The sequence below is a fragment of the Ammospiza nelsoni genome, chromosome 14, assembly GCF_027579445.1.
Source record: "Ammospiza nelsoni isolate bAmmNel1 chromosome 14, bAmmNel1.pri, whole genome shotgun sequence".
Taxonomy (NCBI): Eukaryota; Metazoa; Chordata; class Aves; order Passeriformes; family Passerellidae; genus Ammospiza; species Ammospiza nelsoni.
In genome coordinates, this window is record NC_080646.1 from 10,055,801 (window position 1) to 10,077,424 (window position 21,624).

The 21,624-nt window shown below is 40.6% G+C and overlaps 1 protein-coding gene across 2 annotated transcripts; it reads right to left on the reverse strand.

Annotated features, from left to right (window-relative positions):
- Positions 1 to 19,009, reverse strand: GABPB1 (GA binding protein transcription factor subunit beta 1). 2 transcript variants are annotated; one of them, XM_059482407.1, is made up of 9 exons: positions 18,994 to 19,009; positions 13,193 to 13,300; positions 12,232 to 12,399; positions 11,571 to 11,765; positions 10,359 to 10,470; positions 9,865 to 9,978; positions 8,034 to 8,219; positions 6,620 to 6,735; positions 1 to 1,791 (listed from the first exon to the last, which is right to left on the reverse strand). In XM_059482407.1, the coding sequence occupies exons 2-9, from the start codon at positions 13,298 to 13,300 to the stop codon at positions 1,639 to 1,641; spliced, it is 1,152 nt and encodes a 383-aa protein (XP_059338390.1). In that variant the 5' UTR covers positions 18,994 to 19,009; the 3' UTR covers positions 1 to 1,638. The 2 variants fall into 2 exon arrangements, with proteins under 2 accessions (XP_059338390.1, XP_059338389.1); XM_059482406.1 differs by lacking the exon at positions 18,994 to 19,009 and adding an exon at positions 18,756 to 18,919.
- Between the last annotated feature and the right edge of the window lie 2,615 nt (positions 19,010 to 21,624).

Below are 21,624 nucleotides of genomic sequence, written 5' to 3' on the forward strand. Positions count from 1 at the left end.
TTTATATATGTGGAAAAGATATTTAATTGTAAAATAGAAAAAGTAGGCCAGAGTACAGTTTTAAGGGTAATTCTTCCGTGTACAGTATAGATAAACCAGACGTTTTGCTTAAGTTTATATAAACAATTCCATAAAAGCAGTGAACATGGAACAACAAAGCAAAGCACAAAGAGTTTTATCTTACAAAAAACGGATCTGCACAGTAGTTCAAAATTTAATGTAACACAGCACTGAACAATCTTAAGGCAGCTCAGTCTAAGCACAGGACTAGAAGCCAGGAACTCCTGAGATCCATTCCCAGGTGACCACAGGTTCACGTGGTGGTAAGTCATTTAACTCCCTCATGTTGCACTTAAACCAGTTATAAAATTGAGACAATAACACTCACTTACCTGCCTCAGGCAGAGCAGTAAGGGTTCTTTAAAAGATTTTACAATGCTCTGAAGATGTAACGTGCCATATAAATTTTAAGCATAATAGATCACTGCACAGACACACACAAACACAGTATCACAGTGAGGAACAATGATGCTGGCTAGGAAGAGCATCAATACAACATAAAAAAAAAATTACTCGTCCAATTGCGTAATTAAAATGCAAAAGTCCGTTAAAAAAAATGTATCACTGAAGTCATTTCAAGACTATTGGGGAAGAGAGACCAACAGGGATAGTCTAAAATAGCTACTATTTGTGTTCCAGTGGAGACATTCCTTTCTATTCATTACTGAACTTTAAAATGTTTGTACAGGAAAATCATAAGACACACAAAGTGAAGTTTCGACGCCTCCACTACCAAATTTTGCTTCTTAATATGTAAATTAAGATACTTTTTTGTTCTCCTTAATTACAAATTACATTCTTCCAAGAAATATACCATCCACAATAAAACTGGCTGCTAGCTTACTTCAAATGACCTATAGGCTAAACATTTTTCTCATAATTTTTCTCATCTTTGCTGAAAAATACCTATGCAAGATGTATGTGTAGAAATTATAAAAACATGCAGCATATGTACAAACTGAAAAGTTTAAAAAATATTAGCTTCATATACATGTAAATCTACTTGGATATATCTGAAATTAAATATAAAAATTTCACCACCTAAAATAAAAAAAAAACCCAAAAATGGTTTTCAGAGAATCTGAGACAACTACTTAAAGCTGTACAAAGATTTCCACCTGGAAATGTCTTATTCAGAGAAGTTGAGCTGTTATCATGTAGAAATAACTGTCAATTAATTTTGTCACATAATCAAATTTCAAATTGTCAGCTTAAATCAACATCACCCTTAAAACTGTTCTGTTTTTCAGAAGTTAGATTCATACTAAAATCAAAAATTTCACAAAAACATTGGCTTTTCATGTTTCTGGATCCCTTCAAAAAGATTTATCAACTCATTTTGAAACTGTAAAAAAACCAACTATTTACAGTATTTAATTTTAAATACTTTTCACAATTTCTAAATTCAGAGTTTTTATGTTACAAGAAATCAATCAGAGCTCACGGCTTAAGTCCAGTTATCAACTTGTAGCATCTTCTCTATCATGAAATCCCATGGCTGTACCTATATAGTGTACAGTTCAAGATTGTACTGCAGGTTTTTGAAAGTAACAGGCTTTGCAGTGTGTTCATTTTTTATTAAACAGCTTCTTTATTAGTCTGGAGGCGGTTCATTGCCTCTAACTTCTGCCGATAGGCCTCTGCTTCTTGTTCCTTCTTTAGAAGCTGCTGACGATATTTTTGTGCTTCTCTGTTTGCCTCATCCAGCTGTTTCTGAAGAGTTTCTCTTTCCTATTAGAAACAGAACCAGCAATATTTTGTCAAAGAAGTATCAAATACAAGCTAAAATGGCAAATACTTTTCCTTTACATGCAGATCAAGTGTTAGGGTATCATGGAGAAGCTGTTCAGTTCAGTTCTTACTCAGGCAAACCTGTGTGAATGCTGCTGTGCAAATTAGACCCCAATTATCAAGCAGCCAACTCCCCACACAGGGCTGTGGAGACACCAAACCCCAGTCTACTGAGCTGCAAAGGCACCATGCAAATCTTCACCAAAAAAGAGCTAAATGAAAAAAGCAGAAGTGTGGTGATTAAATACTAACAGAATATATGAACATTTCCCCAATCATTCAATCTAACAGGCTTGTCCCTAGCTGTTGTATATCTAATCAAACAGTAAAAATGACAAGCTGTTACCTATCAGCCATCTGTACTGCAGAGTGTCAGCTGCCCACTGACCAAAGCATAAACTTAACTGTTTCCAAACAGGGATTGATACTCTGCAATCCAGAGGTCTAACCACATCCCCAAGGACACTATCTTTATCAATTAACAGGCAATTAGCCAGATAAGCTTTTTTTCCTTTTAAAAGCAGCTAGTAAAGAAATCCTTAAGTCGCTGCAAAAATCCTGCATACAAGTTTGCTGAGGGTGGATATAAAATGGCTTCCAAGCAAAATGAGAGGGGAAATGCCACATCCTCTGAAGCTGCCTTAGGAACTGAGGAGAACGCATTTCCATCTCCAGTGATGTAGGTACTGACTGTCATTTTGTCTGATTTTCTCTAAGCCCAATTGAAAAAGCAATTTGCTTAGGAAATAGTTTTGTTTTGATCAAATATTCAATCAAATACCATTTCATTGAAGTGCATCATACTTTTATGAGTAAGGTAGTATTGGATTTAAAAAATCATTCTTTCCACTGTAGTTAAGTAGGAACAGTAAGGAACGTTGCCAGAGAAACAAGCCATCTCCCAGAGAAACAACTTATCAAAAAACCGAGGTCCAGTGAAAGCAAGTCCTCTTTTCACCATATTCCCAGCAGTTCAATATCACATTCCCATTTAATACCTCTAACAGTTGTCAGAAGATTCAGCCCCCCACACTCAGATAACAGCATCCCTATTCTTCTTCACTCACATATTCTCATGGTAAGAAAAACAGAAAAATACTCTGCCTCGCTTCTGCTTGCTCCTGTTCTCAGTACTTGTCACAGTCACATGTCAGCTGAATGTGCTTAAATACAATGACAGAGGTGGTCAGATCACTGCTAACAGCAAAACCAACAGGTGAAGGAGATGATATTAAAAGGTTATAAAGAGATTAGCTAGACATAGAACAAACTCCAGTAATTGCAACTTGATTTTCAAACGGGTTTTAAGAGTTGAAGGCAGCAGGCTAGGATTTGCTTCATTTGGAGTATATGCTGATAAAATGAGAGCTTATCTGATTTTGCCTACTTATTTGAAAAGGAAGTTCAGCTTCCATCTCTGAAAATTTGGATTCTGCTTTTAAGGCAACTTTAAGGATGGTCTGCTCATGTAGCAGCTAACATGGCAGATGCCAAATGAACAGCAGAGCCTACACCTCAGAGGATCTGAAACACACCAATGATCCTCCAGCATCAGCCCAGCCAAAAGTTCTGTCTGTAGTATGAGGGGACCAACAGCTTATGTAAAACTGCCTCATGAATTAGAGCCTTGGTGAGCAGATCTACAAGACAATCCCAGTGAATTAGTCAAAACATTGATCCTTCCACATGTGGAAAGCAGCCTTTCCTTTTTGAAGGCTGGGAGGTACTGAGCCGGACATTATCCCATGAATTGGTCCTATAAAAACCATAAAAAACCTAATACTGTCAAGAAACAAAGCTGCTCTATCTGCTGGCCTGCACAGAAATAGGAGCCATTGGTAGTTCACTGGCAAGAAGTCCTGTGGTGCATTACAAACAGCAAGGGGCTATCCCTGCTATGGAATGTGTGCAAACATTTGGGGATGGAATCACTGCTGTGGAGTGTGCACACTGCAAACATTTGGGGGTGGGGAGGTTCTTGAACAACATTTTAAGAGTATTTCCCACAGAAGAGAGAACTAAAGCTGCATACCCAAAAGTAGTACAGCACATTACAGAAAGGGTAAGAAAAAAATGGAAGAAAAATACCCAAACCTCCAAGGCATGGCTAGAAGAAAAAACCAGTATCTACCAGACAGACTAGCAATTCAAAGCACAGGGATTAGTCCAGCAGCTAACAGGTGTAGTTTTTAGACTGTCACAGTCCCAACAAACAGAATGAGTTAAGGAGATGAAGCCAACTATTGTTGGCTGTGTGGCTCGGCAGTGGAAAGAGCCCAATGCTTCTGGAGGAGCCACACATATCTACTGTGGACTCAATGGTCAAAACTGGCTCTCTAACTTTGGCATTTAGAAGTCTTTGACATCTAGAAGTCACCTTTGACATCTAGGGAGGAGGACTGTATCTCATCTACCAATTTAATCAAACCCAGAAAGTGTTCTTGGGACATTCTTCAGAACACAACCAGAAGTGTTCTAAAGATCTCGAGTCCTTTTATATCATCTACCCCAACAAAAATGAAATTAGAGGATGCTCAGTGCTCCAAAGAAATCTTCCATTTTACCAGGGAATTTTCTTCATACATGTAACTTTTCATTGACAATAGGAATACCTATAACTAAAATAATCAACCATTCTTTTAAACAACACAAAGACACAGGATATGAATCAATTAATATAATTAGTTTACAATTATGATTATTTTTTAGTCTAATCAAATGATTGTCCTGGTTCTAATGCATGTCACCTTTCAAACATGGAACATGGGAGAAACAGTCAAATTAAAGAATGAAAATAAAGATCAATATATGTTAATGAATTATGCATGAAAATGAAAAACAGAGTATCTGTGTGACAGGGTTTTTTTGCTGCCATCCCATGTTTAAAATATCAAACTGCTTAGGAAAACTGCTGTCAATCTACAAAATGAGCTGAAATGTTTTAACTTAACAGACCCAGAATAGAAAATTTAAAAACACCACTACAGCTTTAGTTGTTCCACAATACTTTCACAGGAAAGTTTGTCACCTCACATGGATGAGAGGATTTTCAACTACAAAAGCTTTACAACTACAGTAAACTGTTCACACACTATGAACTTAAAACAGCTGAAAAAAGCCTTCAGCCTTCAATCAACCTTCATAATAAAATAATGAATTAGACTGAGGCAAAGAAAACAAACATTTTCTGTATTTCCACATTCTAAAATATTTTTTAAATACTTTAATGAGGGGAAGGGTCCCACTTCAAATTTAAGTATCGACTACTGTCTGTGATGAAGAAATTTTAAGTGAACCAATTTTGTGTGCACTTCTTTAGTAGCAGTATACCCCTGTGAACCACCACAAGGCCTTCACACAGAGGCAGAGGTCTGCACGTGCATTTCCAGTTGTACAAGCAGGGACAAGAAAGTCATCAAAGCTTCCACTTAAAAGTAAAAGACCAAGTAACTCATGTAAATCTACTTCTTTCAATATTTGAGAAATATGTTCAACACATATAAATAAAACTGGTAATTCCCTTAAAAAGAATTATTGGTATTTTTATACCAATTATCTGTACTTAAGAACACATCAATTTATCCCTTAACCAATCTGGATTTTTTAAAAATTAATTTAACAGAATTACTAAAAAGCTTAAGGAAATGTAATTTCCTTTATGAATAATTCAGGCAGATTTTTAGAAGTGTGAACAAAAGAAATGCTTTTATTTTAACAGTCATACATTTTAAAAAATGCAGCAAGAAAATTTCAACTGTCAGGATAATCTGTAATGACCACAAAGCTGCAAAGGCCAAAAGTATTTGATGCAACAACTTAGGGACATGGAAAGTAAATGATGAGAGGTGGTAATTATTGTTATTAGACATGGATAACATATAGCACATACTGTACAACAAAAAGTATTCAATTAGGCACAATTTGATAATATGAACAGAAGTTGGAGAATACAACCTTGGATAAATGAAATATCATGGAGTTGACAAAATGAGAACTTACAGTCTAGTCAAAGCAGACAGCAATTTTCATAAACTTTTGACCAAAACTGGTCAGCACAGTTAGAAGTAACCGGAAAAGGAATGAGATGGTTGACCTTTTGTGGCTAGTATAAAAAAAGCTACAATTTTAAACTGAACCATTTGTCATATAAAAAGGAAAGAGCTCTCAACATTCTTAGGTCTTTTGCAGTATAGTTTTTAAAAAAACAGATGGTGCAAAGTTGTGTAATAACAAACTGCTTCAGAATTTAAAAAAAAGGTGGGGGACACCACACAGATAAAAATTAACAAACACAGAATCTTACTGTTTCACACTTCCATCAACAGTTATCTAGATACCATGAATGGAAAGGAAACATTGCTAAAATGATCTCACAATCAGAAGCATGTGGCTGTAACAGAAGGATGAGGGCACAGCGCTCTCATTCACTCCTAGCGGAAAGAGTCAAGTCACTCGATAACGTATCAGCACCCAGTTTGAAAAGTCAGCTAGTGATCTTCAAGAAAAACAAAAAAAAGTTCTCATATACCTAAACAAGTGTCAATTTTACATGCATGACCAGAGATCAAGCCAATAGCCCTCCTATTTTCTTTTTACAACAACTTTGTAAAAGATGAGTTTCAGTTACAGGAGAGACTGAACAAGTTGAACATTTCACACACTTCATTCTGTGGTGACACAGAAATTAACCTCCTGAACAATACAAAAACCATAACCAGATCTCAGTCCTGAACACTGTTCAACACAGATCATGTAATATACTCCTTACTTCTATTTCTGCAGACTCCACACGATTTTCAACAATCTCAATGCACTGTCTCTTCACTGGCGGTTCTTCACTTATTACAGTTTCTTCAGCAATGTCTGTTGCTGGAACTGTTAGCACTGAAAATGTATTTGTACATGTAAATACATTTATTTCCAACAATATTTGCACCACATAAAACTTGTATTTTTTAAGGAATTTTATTGACAGCAAAAATACAAATACTTTTGCTTGTGAAAACATATCTGTATAATAAAGTGCATAATAAGCTCAGTGAAAATCTACTAAAAACTTTAGTTGCTTGTATGCTACTTAAAAACTTTAAAATTCCTCATTATTAAAGCCTACAGTAATTAGCTCTGGAACAACACTGCCATTTTTCTGAGTAAACAGACATGGCAGAGAACTGCAGCAGAGTCACCAGCCTGTCAACTCTAACTTCTGTAGCAGACCATTTATATAATATTTCTTGAATAAATACTAAATACAAATCTTGCTTTTGTTTTAATACACATTAAGTAATCTAAAAATCCAGTAGTTATTAGCCACGAATAAGAAAATCGGGGTTCTCAGTAAAGTCATACTCCAATTCCTCACACAGCCATCTGACAAATAAATGTAACTGTCACCTCAGTTGCCATCTACAGCCACTCCCTCACAATGACAACAAGGTGTACTAGCTCAGGCAGCCTGTGAACCAAATCATTTGCCTCCTGTGTACAACTCCTCAAGCTTCACACTGGGAGTCCTCATGAAGAAACCAGAGAAGGGATCATTTGTATCTAAATAATGCCAGGGGATCTTTAAAAGAAACCACCCAAAGCATACACATCACAAAAAAGGACTTATCACACTAGCAGCTTCTACAAAGTACATATGGCCCAAAAAAAAAAGAAGTTGTGTCACTCTGGCTTCACTGGTTCTGCCAGTGCTGCTCTAAACTTCAGGCATGTAAGAGCTGACATTTGTCAGGTCAGTGTGCCAGTGTACTGACACTCCACGGAACTTGCAGAGGTTGCTTCATGCATCAGATTTCTAAATCCAAGCCTCACCTCCCCACAGTACTTCCAGCAATGCAACAGTGTAAGAATTAGGAAGGTTTTTGTTTTACTCCATCATCTAGTTTCTGTAACAAGTTTGCAAAAATCAAACTTACTGAAGGCAAAGCAATCTTAAATGTCCCATGTTTCCTCCACAGTTTAGTAACTCTTCTACTCTGTCTCCTAAAGCAGAGGCTCAGCTGACATGTTAACCCACTGAACAGCAGAGGCTTATGTCTGAGCCTTCTCTAATATAAGAATTCATAGATGTACACAAAATGGTCCAAGCTATTTGCACCTAAAAAGTCATTAATATTACTGTTATTATTACAGCTAAAACAGTTCCTCAAGCTGGAATCACACAAGTGTGCACTCACCTTGCTGCCCATCTGGCATGGTGACAATGATGGGCTGCCCTATGCCACTGGTTGGAATGGAATGCAGGTTGCCCAGTTGAATGCCATCTGTAACTATGGTAATAACCTGCTGCCCTCCAGAACTGACCACCTGCTGAATGGCCCCATCCACAGATTCTGCAGTCACAACTTCTTCTGTGGCCACAACTAGCAACAGATTAGTAAAGGAATTAAGTCAATTTATGAATGAAATTTTATGACTTCAAATGCATTTTGGTACAGCTAAAGAAATATTAATTCCATGGCTTTCATAACTTGACCCCCCCCATAGTAATACACTTTACTATGTATTATATTTTAAATAGAGTCTTTTATCAGGCCAACATAAAGCACTCACATTTTGACATTTACATGCAACACCATCCTTGCTCAATACAATAATATTGATATACTCCACTCAAAATTGGGGTCAGTGTTAACAGGTCAGCAAGAACAGCAGCTGCTTTTAACAACACAATGAACTTCTGCATTGTACACAAGCTGGACTAAGTTATACTAATAGCAGAATGAAAAAAAATTAACTTGTAATACTACCTTGAACCAATGCCTTGCCACTGTATGTCAGGACCCAGCTTAGATTTCTCTATTAATATAATGCTCTTCAAGACTAAAGGACCCCTAGAGAATCTTAAGTTTTGTCTGTACTCCATGAGTACTTCAAACAACTTTATTTCTTATACAAAGTATGAAACAAAACTAAAGGAAAAATTCTGCAGAGCTGACACTTTTACACCTTCGAAGAAGAAAGACAAAGCTTAAGAAGTAAAATAAACCTTTTATGTATATAATTTTACAGGTAAAAGTGAAAAATTCCAGCTCAACAATTTCGAATTCATGATTCAATAATGAGTATAAAGCAGTGAACTCCCACAGTTCTGCATCACGTCTACAAATCAAGGCAGGACAAGGAAAGCCTGCATTCAGAGCTACAGCACATAGCCCAGCTTGCACTGTATGCTGCAAATGGGGTGCTGTGCTACCATCCAACAAGATGCTGAGACAAAGAACAAAACCAGTGGTACCACAATCAGGGAAACTCAAGAACACTAGCTCTGTATTTTATTTTCAATTTGTCATGGTAAAAGCAAAGCCTTTGATTTAAATAACAGACATTAGAATGTTCTCTATCTGCAGAGATGAAATTAAAACCCTATAGACTGTGTTGTGATGTTCAAGATGACAGAAGGTAGATAAAACTCTGAAGCTTTCATCTTTTAAGTTAATTACAATGTAACATAGACAGAAAAATCACTCTGTAATTGAAATAATGATTGCAGACATTGTCTTCTGAAGATCTTTATGTTTAGAGATTACTGTCCTATAACACTGCTTAAATATTCACAGAGTGTTTATTCAGGAAACCAAAACAGCAACTCCCACATGAGTAAGTGGTGGGTTATTGAACTTGATTTGGTTTCCAAGTACAGGCTCAGCAGTAAGAAAGGCCACTGTCACAAAAAAGTCTCAATTGGAAGTGCCAATACTGGGTGCTGTGGCAAACAGCTCTGATCTTTCAATGTCAAACTCAGTGTTGGGTTTTAGTTCTGGAAGGAAACATGGCTAGAATTTCTTCAAATCTTGAAAGAAAAGGGAAGATTTTGTCTAAAAAGAAGCTATTCTATATAAAAAGAAAAAATAGCCCCAAAAATATGGTCATTATTCCTTCCTTGCTCTCCTTCCTTATCTATACCCATAGAATCATTATTTACTGCACTACTTCACGAGCTGACAGAAACTTGAAGTTGTGTACATTAAATTTATTAAATTAGTTTAAATGACTTAGCTTTCTAACCTGGTGTTTCTGAAGAATTAGACAGTGGAGCTGATGCTTCTGCCAAAGCTGCCAACGTAGCTAATACTGATGTTGATGAATTTCCAAACTGTACAGCAGACACTCCTGTTTCATCTAGAAGGATGAAAAAAAAATTAGCTGATAAATTTAAAACCAGCAAAGTCCCTTTTTCTATTTTTATTGCACTGAAACTTCTAGCACACACTCCATTTTCAGCAGCATTCTGCTGAACCAAAGTGCTATTCTGAAGTGAGGTTTGTTAAGCAAATAGAATTTCTGATAATTTATGCCTGTGAAGATCATTGTTTTAGGTATGTACATATTTACAACACACAAAAACCACTGATGAGGAATATGGTAACTCTTCTTACCACTGTTTTTCCTCACACCTTTCCACTAAATGGTGAGAATCAGTGAAAGTATAAAATCCCACAGCTATCCTTTAGGCACCTAAATAGCTGTTCTAGTGGATGGATGTGCAGAAGATACCAGACCTGTTAGGTTGACCACCCCTCCAGGCCCGATGATGAACTGCGGCGTGGCTGCGTGTATCGTCACCGTGTCCGGACTCTCGGGGTTCGTATTGATTTGGTTCTGCATTGCAATCTGGGACACAAAGGGAACAACATCATCCCCACTGCAGCTACAAAGGAGCTGCTGGCTTGTGTAAGAGCTACACTTCTTGCATGCTTCACACAAACAAGGAGGAGCTCCCTCACTGCACTCATGCAATACACATACATCGTGTCCTATCTCCAAGTACATAAGAAACTTTTTTTATTGAAATCTAAAGACAGAAAATCTGTTAGAGTGAAAGAGTTTAACAACACACCACTACTTCTCCCTACCAGTTATGTAAACAATGAGGACAAGGCTCTCTTGCAGATATGCAAGCTCACTAATCTAAAAGAGAAGTCTGAAGAACCAAGACTGCTGGGGCAGATACATGTCATGGAAAGCGACTCTGACAGCTTTGCAATTGCCACGAAATGGACGTGGCAGTCTTTGTGTCTTTCTATGAATTATCACTAACTTCTGTTTACTCCACCCTTTCTGCAATCAGGAGGAGGCTAAAGGAACACACCAGAAGTTCAGACATTTAAAGACATAGGGAGGCTACAGATTTATACACTGGCCTAATTCATACAGTGGATATTTTTCATTTGCTTTGCATTCTTTCTTTCTCAGTAAGATTTATCACTTACTTTGCTTTTAACAACACTGTTGAACAAGGAGCACACATTTCCATGGAATTATCTATTAAAATCAATTCTCCAACAATTCAATCTTAGCTTTTCTAATTCTGGAAAAACTGACATCTCTTCTGTCCTGTCTGAACTCCAACTAGGAAATCAATATCCATATATGAAGCTAACTGAATATTAGGGGATAGTCAGAATATACTGTCAGAGAATGGAGTTTTTACACCTCAACTTTAAGGAGTCCACCTACCTCTGTGTATTACATCACTCATACTTAAGAAAATAAAGAATACTTATCCTTGACTTTGTAGGTGGTGAAAATGGTCTTTGACCAAGTTATGTTTACCAACATTAATCTCATTTCATGTAATGAACTAGACTGGAGTGTGGCATTATCAATATATGGTGTCACAGCTGCTGCTGCTACAGTAAAAGCTGAGTTTATGACATGGGTAATCAAGTACTTTGCTGCAAGTTCTCTTAACATGAGGAATTAAAAGTTACCTGTAATATTTCTGCAATGTCTTCATTTCCATTGTCTACTGCAATATCTAATGCCGTTTTGCAAAATTTACTCTGAGCATGAACATCTGCTCCATACTTTATCAAGAGTTCTACAACTTCTTGGTGGTGATGTTCAGTAGCCCAGTGAAGTGCAGTCATTTTGAGCATGTCCTTGGCATTGACATCAGCACCATGCTACAAACAAGATCATTGCATAAATTATGTCATTACAAATATCTCAATTAAATAATGCTGGTCACAGAATGAAGCCCTAAATTGTTTTTCTCCATGAGGAATGCCCTGCTACCTTACAATTACATATTTTTTAAAAGTAATCCAATCTATCTACCAAATACATTATTTATCTCAAAAGCATTACAGATTCTCTAAAGTACATATTACTTGTAAAATCTATTACTAAACACAATATCAAATTAGGGAGTATTCTTATTTTGAAACAGCAGTAAATAATTCACCTGAAATCATGATGATTTTAATGTAAAATAAATTACAGTTCAATTGGAAAACAAAGTTCTCAATGCACACAGTTTAACTATTCATGTAATTTGAATGCTGGTTTCATGGCTAAAAGCAAATTGCAAATATCTGATCATAAACCATTGCAATAACCCCACTTCAGACCTGTTTCAGCAGTTTGTACCTTAAGTAAGACTTCGACTATGCTGGCATGGCCTTCTGATGCTGCCATATGTAATGGAGTTCTGTCCACTTTGGTTCTGGCATCCCGACTCACACCTGCCCGCAGCAACACCTCTGTGGTGGAGTAATGTCCATACTGTGCTGCTAGATGAAGTGGAGATGTTCCCAGCTGTAATGAACACAAACCAGCTCTAACAGATGGCAAAACAAAGCATTTCTTCTTACTCTGAAGATACCAAACACAGGTGTCAAGCTGCCATTTCAAAACCATTTTCCCTTGTAGTCTCAAGAGAAGATGTTGAGGATTTTACAGATTATGAATGGCAGATGGAAGTTTGTTGTTGCTTTCTTTTTACTCTTTTACTGCCTTTTTGTAACATTTCAAGGGGTCTAACCCCATTTTTAGTGTTGGTCAACAGGGACCTTTGGAAGTCAATTAAGTCCAACCTCCTGCTCAAAACAGAGTTAATTTGGAAGTGAGGTCACTAAGCAGATTAAGGCTCTTAAGAGCTTGTAAACACACTAGGAATTTTGGGTACCTGACCTCTCTCTACAACCTATTCAAAAATCAGCACACCCAAAAGACAACTCAGTACCCCTATGTCAGGGAACTCTCAGCTGCACATATTAGGTAGTTAGGACTGTTTTCATAATTCAGACCTCTTACTACACTAAGTGCAAAAACACAGTAATGAGGAGGATGATTGCTGCTTTTTCTCATTAACCATTCCAAAGTTCATCTTGAAAGTCACCACAATGAGCTCATTCACAGTCTGTTACTAAAATCAGTAGGAGTTCATATGAAGAAACAGACATGTTTAATTTTGAATTAGACATTAGATGATGTGAATGCAGAATTCCAAGAAAAACTGTTATATAAATGCTGAATTGTAAGAATAGTATTTCTTTCTTCAGGTGAGAAAAGTAAGATTTACTTTCTCCACTGTAAAAGTTGTCATTACCCAGTCTGTGGTGAAAGGTGCTCCATTTGCCATCAAAATGCGAACTTCATCATCTTGACCTGCTCGTGCAGCTTCTAAAAGTTTCTTTCCCAAATCTACTAGTGACATCTAGTGAAGAACATAAAGGAATATAAAGACAAAATAATAACATTAACATTATTTTAAATACATACAAGTTGCCTTTTTTTAAAATTATTATTTCTGTACTACTCTGAAAAGTTCAGAAACTGGACTTGGTATTTTAGCCATGAGAACAAGCTTTATTGATTGCAATAAGCACTTTGATTTTAGAATTACTTTTGCCAGCCAAACAGAACTGATATTAGTCTGAAGATTTCAGTATGACAATGATGTAACCACTGCAGCTGTAAAGTCAAACAAAATTTAAACTGAACTGGATGAACATTTCTCATATAGAAGGCGGTTTCAAAGCTCTCACCTGATACTGCAGCCTTGTGCAGCTTGGCCCAGCTTTCACACAGTTCTACATCTTGGCTGCTGTGTCATGCACCCAAAGGCACTAAATCCACTTATCCAAAATGCCTACATGTATTTAGGGGGTACCACTATGTAAATGCACTGAGATAGGTATGAAACACAGCACCTTTCTGACATCTTGTCCATCACTATTTCTGTTCACCCTAAAATATAATTTCTGTATACAGTCAGATGCAGAGGAAGGGACAACAGCTGTCTCTTTCCCATAAAGGAAAAAAGCAAAAGAGAAAATCTAGGAAAGATCCTAAGAAATGGAGTAAGAAATAATCTGTTATACTTGTTAAAAAGAGACACCAGAACTAATAATACCAAACATAAGGCAAGAGCTGGCACTTGGCAAGTGCAGCAGTGAAATGAAGCAATAGAGCGCTCCCTTTAAATGGCTTTTTTTTCCCCAGTAGGGATTGCAAGTTAAGGAGGAAAAGCAGGCTCACAGACAGACATCCTTTTTCTGGTGGTCTAATACCACCACATCAAGGCCCTCAGAAGCAAAGGCAAGCTGGGAGTTACTGAGGTTACAGCTTGCTCAGAAAGTCAACTATCCATTTTCCATTTATTTTTGGTTTAAACAGCAGTGGAGCAAAGGAACTAATAAAATCCCATTTTGGAATTGCTGAATAATTAAGGCTGAAGGAGACCTGTCAAGATCACATAGTTCAATATCCCAGCCAGAGCCGGCCCAGGGCTCAGTCCTGTTGAGTTCTGAATGTCTCTCTATGGATGAACATCCTACCACTTCAGCCTCATTCCAGTGTCCAACAACCCCCATGGAGGAGCTGCCTTCAGTGTATATCCACCTTCCTCCACTAACCAAAAAGACACTCATGATAACAAGTTACACTTCATGTCTGTTAAACTGAATTGAATTAGTCTGTACATTTAGCAGCCCATGCAGAACCCACTGCCCACATTTATACACTAGTGAAATGAACTGCAAAGCTGTTACCCTGTGCAGCAAAACTCAAGCCACCCCTCAAAAAAAAAATCAATTATGGTGACTTGCAAAATACCAGTCTCAGTCCCAGGAGATGTTAGGGACAAACTTCAGATCAACACCTTTTCAGAGGCTCCCTGAACTCCTGTGGAGCACAGCCAATGAAAGCACACCAGTTCTCTTTTCAACACAAGACTAAATAGCTTTATACTACACTTGATAAAAAATGTTCTAATCAAGGAAAAAACCATTTCATTACTACATATTCCTTCCATTGACCAACACTCTCTTGGTAGATAGAAGGTGTTTGTATTTTAAACAAACACAAAGCATCACACAGGTTGGTACATGCCTCTCAATGTAGAGTTTTTACTTCAGTTAAAAGAGAAATGAATCAAGTTTCAGTTCTCATGGGGTACTTGAAGTGTGCTTGGGCCATCTAGTGGAAAAAAGAAAAAAACTCACAAAATTCCACTGTTCAACTAAAATAATAAAAATCCCATTACCATGTCACTGATGCACTAACAGCAGCCAACAAAGAGGCATTTCCAACAAAACTCATGCACGTTTATTTACTTTTAAGCAACGAATACTAGCACTCACAAAATTCCTGAAGAGTTGTCAACCCAAGGCTGATTTCCACTTGGCAGCCCATCCCAAGGACTGGCACTGTAAGAAACCCCCCAGTGACAACAACACATCCAACCTCCCCTACACTCACCCACAGTCCTGGACAGAGTGAGAAGGGTCTGCAGAGCCCCAGCCTCCCATCCCACAAAACCCTTCCAGCTGCTCTCTCAAGATGGCTCAGCAACTCTACAATAGTGCAGTGACACTACCACAAGCAAGATACAACAATACATTTAAAATTGAAATGAGATTGCTATTTCAAAGAGCAGTCTGCTGCTACTCCACAGTGCTAAAATCAACTCTGCTGAACAGTGTTTGAGGGTTCTCTTCACTGTGTCATTTCCATCAAGCTCTGCTAGCATGACAGCTGTGTAACACTTTGCATGAGGACTTTTTTGGAGAATAAAAGCATCACTGGCTCTGAAATAAAGACTTGAGACTGTTGGAGTTACTCTTATGGCAATGTGATAATGTTTTATGTTTTCAGGCTTCTAAGAGCTCCTACACAAATGTGTGGAGAGGGTTTTGTCTACAAGTGAGTAAATAGGGAAGAGCTTCTGCTGGGTTTAGACTTCTCTGATTCAATCAGCTCCTGAACTTCCACATTACTGCAATGTATTCTGCACGGTCTCATTAGCCAGATGCCACAATTAGCTGGTAATTAAAAATAACATCAAATTATTATTGCTATTTTACTTATGTTCAAAGGAAAATTATACTACTTCTTTGCATCCATCTTAGATTCAGGTTTTTATACCCTCAATAAAGATGACACTGTTACCAGAAGGGTGTAGAATAGCACTCAACAGGAGTTTAGGTGGAACTGTGTGTGAAACAGGCTCTGTGGGAAGCAAGTGGAGCTAAAACCTGGCAGCTTGGGATGCCTGGCTACCACACCAGAGTCTACAGACAACAGAGCAGCAGAGACTGCAGCCCAAATTAAAATCGAGTTTGGCTCAGCATCTCTCAGGGTGGTGTCCTGCCCCCCAGAGCCCAGGCCTGCTCCTCTTCTACCACTGCAGTGCTGAGCATCAGCTGGTCAAGATCAACAGGCCCACACCAGCTGCTGCAGAACATCTGGCAGCATGGAGATCTCCCAGCCCAGTGCACCCCTGAAAGGGACACCCTTCCTCTGGAGGAGCATGGACTGCAGCAGTGCAGCTTATCACAGGTACCTGAATCAACACAGAGTGTCTCTGATAAGGGTTTGAAATCACCAAGTTCCATTAAAGGCTCATTAAACACTTTTCTCTGCTCAAGTGACAGATGGCAGAATTGCACTGAGAAGATGGCTGGAGACCCATCATCTCTCACATCCATTATATCTGGAAAAATAACACCCTTTGAGAATGTCCTTTTCTCCCCACTACTGAAGAAAAAACCAATTTAACTGCTTCCCCAGATCTGACCTTCAAAAATGCTACTACCCTACTAATTTCAACATCTCACACTATTGCTAGAAATTCAGAATGGCCATTTCTAGCTAATCTTATGTGCCTGTCCATACCAAGGTCAATAAAATTTTGAAGTTCAGCATAGAGTAGTTAGAATCTCATGAACACTCTGATATCACTTTAATGTATATTATCAATTACCAGTGATTATAGCAACTTACAAACTCAAAAAGTTCCCGTCTGTTTCCTACATGAATCAAACATCTTTTGACAATGATTTCACAACCAATACTTCAAATATTGATTTCGATATCATAGACTATCCACACTGCTATCATGATAGTGAAAATTACACTAATATGTTAATTGCAGTCAGCTTCAATTCCAGTATTTTCTGCTTTCCTCTGACTGTTGTATTTGTAATTAAATTCTCTCTAGTTTGCTTGAACAGCAACATGACCTTCATGTCAGACATGCATCAGATGAAAAATACCTGATCTCAGAAAAGCAAACATTGTTGAATAGCTTAGTGGCAAAGACAGCCAGGCCTGTCAGTAATGCAGGTCTGCCCTCCTATTAGGCTCACACATTAACTTAAGCACCAATCAGCAATGAACTCAAATAACTCAAATAAAAAAAAGACTTCTACATCTTTTTTTACATAGGAGAGCACAGATTTGGCCATGATCTGTAACATCTAAAGAGTGTTATGCAACAAGGGTGAACCATTGGCACCAAGATTTGGATTGGCACTGCCAACAACCTACAGTTTTCACAAATAAATTTGGCACTAGATACCAAAAAGGTTAATTTGCAGCAGCTGTGATTGATATGAAGAATCCAAGGGCTTGTGGTGCAGCCTTTGAACTGTACCACAGCCTTAGGAGAATGTCTCAGGTTGATTAAGATTGAAAATATCATCAAATCAAAATCATCCACCTCCTACCAAGAACATCCATTTTATCATGAGGAATCTTCCTCGACAGTTTCTGTCTGGCACACAGCCTTAAAAAAATCCAACTAGAAAACAAAGTGTTTTCAGCAAAAAAAGTAGGTCATGAAAAAGTCTCTATTTAGAGTATGCTGATCTGCCACATATACTCTTAACCTTACTTACATGGCACAGTTATGTTCCCTTGCAAATACTTGTATGCATACAAAACTCAGCTAACTGCACAATCTTACTAATAATTCAGAAGTAACGAGTAACTTAAAATAGGCTGAAGAACTACAGAGTATGCATTCACAACTCTGAGCACATTTAATGCTACTATGAAGCATTCGCCGTTAAATCAAAGCCACCTTAGCACGCAGGTCAAAGGAAAATACACAAATGCCTTGAGAACTACCACAGACGACTTCCTACAGGGGATTTCACCGACGTGCCACCAGCGTCCCACCAACGGAAACTACTTCGACTATTTGGGGAAATCAGAACAAAAAAACGACAATCCGCACTAACACATCGTATCCCACTGTTATGCTCCCACGGTACGCTTTATTGAGAGTCCAAAGCAAGAGTTACAGACTCCGGGCGAGGGGCACTGCGGAGGGGAAGCCGCTCCCTTCCCGCCCGAGCCGCCTCTCCCCAGGGCACCTTTGGCGCCAAGCTCGCGCACGCAGCCCCGCCGCCTCAGGAGCCCGGGCCGCGGCCCCGCCGGCCCCCCCGGCCCACGCGGGGCTCGGGACCGTGCCCACGCGGCCCGCACCGCGCTGCCCGCCGGAGAAACCCGCGGGACGAGCCCGGCCCCGCTCTGCCCCGCAGCTCCCGGGTCCCTCGCCGGGCGCGTCGCGCTCGCCCGCGCCCCGCGGGCCGCCCAGGCCGCCGCCGGGGCCCAGCGCGCCGCCCGCGCCCCCCGCGCGGCGGGGTCCCCGGAAGGCCGGCCGGCCGCCCGCTCTCCCCGACAGGAAATCCTGGCTGGGCTGGGCGCTGCGGAGGGAGCCGCGGCGCCGGGTTCCGGGGGAAGTGGAATTATTTTTTACCAGCGAAGAGATCAACTTCCACATCCGGTAACAGGGCCCTATACAAAGGCGCAGACTGACCTGGAAAAGCTTGGCCGGCCCGGGGGGGGTGAGGGAGAGACGGGGCGCGGGGACGGGCCCTTACCGTGCTGCCGGCCCGGCCGCCACCGCCGCCGCCGCACCGACCCGGGGCTCCGCAGGCCGAGAGCCCCACACGAGAGTCCGCGCCGCGCCCGGCGGAGGGACACGGCGGGCGGAGGGGAGTGGCGCGGCTTCGCGCGGCTCTGCCCCGCCGCGGGCGCGCGGGCGGGCGCGAGGCGGCGCGGGGCGCCCCGGGCGGGCCCGGAGGGGCGCCCGGCACTTACCATGGGCGCGGGAATTACCTTATTAACACAGACATCGAGGGAAAAGGGGCGCGCGGAGGGATACGGCCTCACCGCCGCGCAGCGCGCATGCGCGCCGCCGCGGGGAAAGGCGGGGAAGCGCGGGCTGGAGGGGCCCCGCCATGTTCCGTTCCGCTGCCCGCCCGGCGGGGGCAGGGCCGGCCCCGCGCTCTCGGCGGGCCCGGGTGGCCTCCCTAGAGGCAGTTTATGGAATAAGGACAGGGGTCGCTGTCCCGGGTTACTCTGTGGCGCAGGATGGTGGAGCTTGCGTTTCCCGCCTCGTGGCTGCTGGAGCTCTTCTTGTGCTCCCAGGCGAGGGTACAATCTCTGAGCATGGACTTGCCTGCCTTGCCTGTGTGAGGCATAGCTGTGGAGATAATCACGGAATCAAGTCTGTTGGAGAAGGCCTCAGAGATCATGAGTCCAACGTGTGACCCAACACCACTGTGTCAGCTTAGAGCCACGGCACTGAGTGCCAGGTCCGGTCTTTCCTTCAACACCCCCAGGGACAGTGAATCCATCACATTCCTAGGCAGCCCGTTCCAATGTCTAATCAACCTGTCTGTGGAGAAATTCCTAGTGTCCAACCTAAACCTTCCCTGGTGGAACTCCAAACTCTATCCTCCTGTTTTTGTGATGGCTACCTGAGAGAGACCAACTCCCTCCCACATGGCCACAGCGTCCAAGATGGGAGTTGTAGAGAGCATAAAGTCACCCCTGAGCCTTCTCCAGACTGAACTCCCAGCTCCCTCAGCTGCTCCTCACTGAATTTGTGTCCCAGGTCCCTTACCAGCTTCATTGCCTTTCTCTGGACCTGCTCCAGCCCCCAAATGTCCTTAAATTAAGAGTCTAAGAATTGGATTCAGTATTCAAGGTGTGGCCTCACCAGCTGCAAATACAGAGGAAGCTCCACTTTGGGATCATAGAAATAGGACTTGATAGGATGACAGCTCCAAACTAGCCTTTGGTTGTTGCTGCTCTTTGAGATGGCTCTGGCCCTCAGTCCCAGGCTCATACTGAACCTGACAGCTCAGGCCCCGAAACAAAACATTTCTCTCCCAGTTTTGCTTCAACAATGCAAAATGGCTGTGCTCACATTCTCCCCAAAGCTGTTCCAAGTCATACATCTGCTACTGTGAAGCATGGATCTCAGAATCATCATCCTTCAGGAAAACATACCAACGACAAAATTCCAGCCTGTTATTTTGGAGATTATAATACCCACTAGATTATTAGAGGAATACCTGTTATAATGCTGTTTACAGAGCCATTATTATTTGCCTTTGACCTACCTAATGCAGCTTTGTACAAAATACAAATAACATCATTCCAAGCAGTAACCATTTCTTCCTGTCACCTGTGGACTGGTTTTTCTGGGCGTGCTCAGCCAGAAGGCGGCACTAGAGAACAAATCCAAGCACCTCGGGGCTGCCACTGGTCACCCAGGGCATGGAACCCTTGAATCCAACCTTCAGCACACTTCGCTTTCGTTGCTGACAAGTGTCTGTGTCTCTCAACAAGGATTTAGGGTGTCATGTTATGCCTTTCATTTACGCAGTAGTGGTAGACACAGAAAACGTTACAATGTCCTCACAGGCGTGTGCCAGTAAAACAGGAAGACTGTGGTGTTAGCAGCAGTGCTACAGCAAAGCCAAGCTTTCCATATTAATGACAATCTCTCATGGAGGTGAACAATGCAGTCTACATTAAGTCCATTAGTACTGTGTATCAGTTCATTATTATGATCCCAAAATAATCATGTCTAGGTTTTTAAGGCATTCACCAAAACTCCATTGTAAGAGAGAGACATTGGATGTCTGATATAGGCAGTCAGAACATCTTTCACATCTGTAAAGCATGGTTTCTATTTTACCCTGCTTTAGAAAATGTAAATGTTTTTTAGCTAAAAATCTAATGCATTCTACTAAAAAGCACACCAATTTCTACTAAAATTATTTTCTTTATTTATTTAATACTGCTACACAAGAACATACGTGCTGATAGGGAAATGTGTTCTAACCTGAGGCAACCACAGCATAACTTAATCAACATTATTAGCATGTTTTAACAAGCTCTGGAGTGGGGTAAAGCTAATTGCATAGGCAACTCCTCCCCAAACACTTTTCTATATATGGCTGGGGTGTGCCCATACAAGTAAAACCAAAGATTGTATCATGCAATTTTTTCATATAAGAGAAACAATAAAAGGGTTCTCTGAGTCCAGTTTGGACAGCAGTGAGTATGAGAGTCAACATGAATTTGTACACATCCCAAGCTCTGGCATCAGTGGACTCACCCCTTCCATCTTGTCATAACTTTTTGGCATCACTCACCCAGGCTAAAACACATAGAGCAGGTCTGAAAAAGGCACTTACAAGAGCATGGTGTTATTGTTACTCAGTTCAGCTTAGAGCTATTGGAATCTATTGACTTACTTTGGTATTCACCTTTCTGCACAATAAAGGAGACATATCACTGTTCTCATTGCTCCCAGAACCTTTCAAATGCCTGATCACTCACACACCCTGCAAAGATTAATTGTCTGCGCCTTTCATGTGGCCAGTACCAACCAACGTTACTGTGCTAGGGGCTGTGATACAATTCAACTTCCTGGGCAAGGGATCAGAAGTA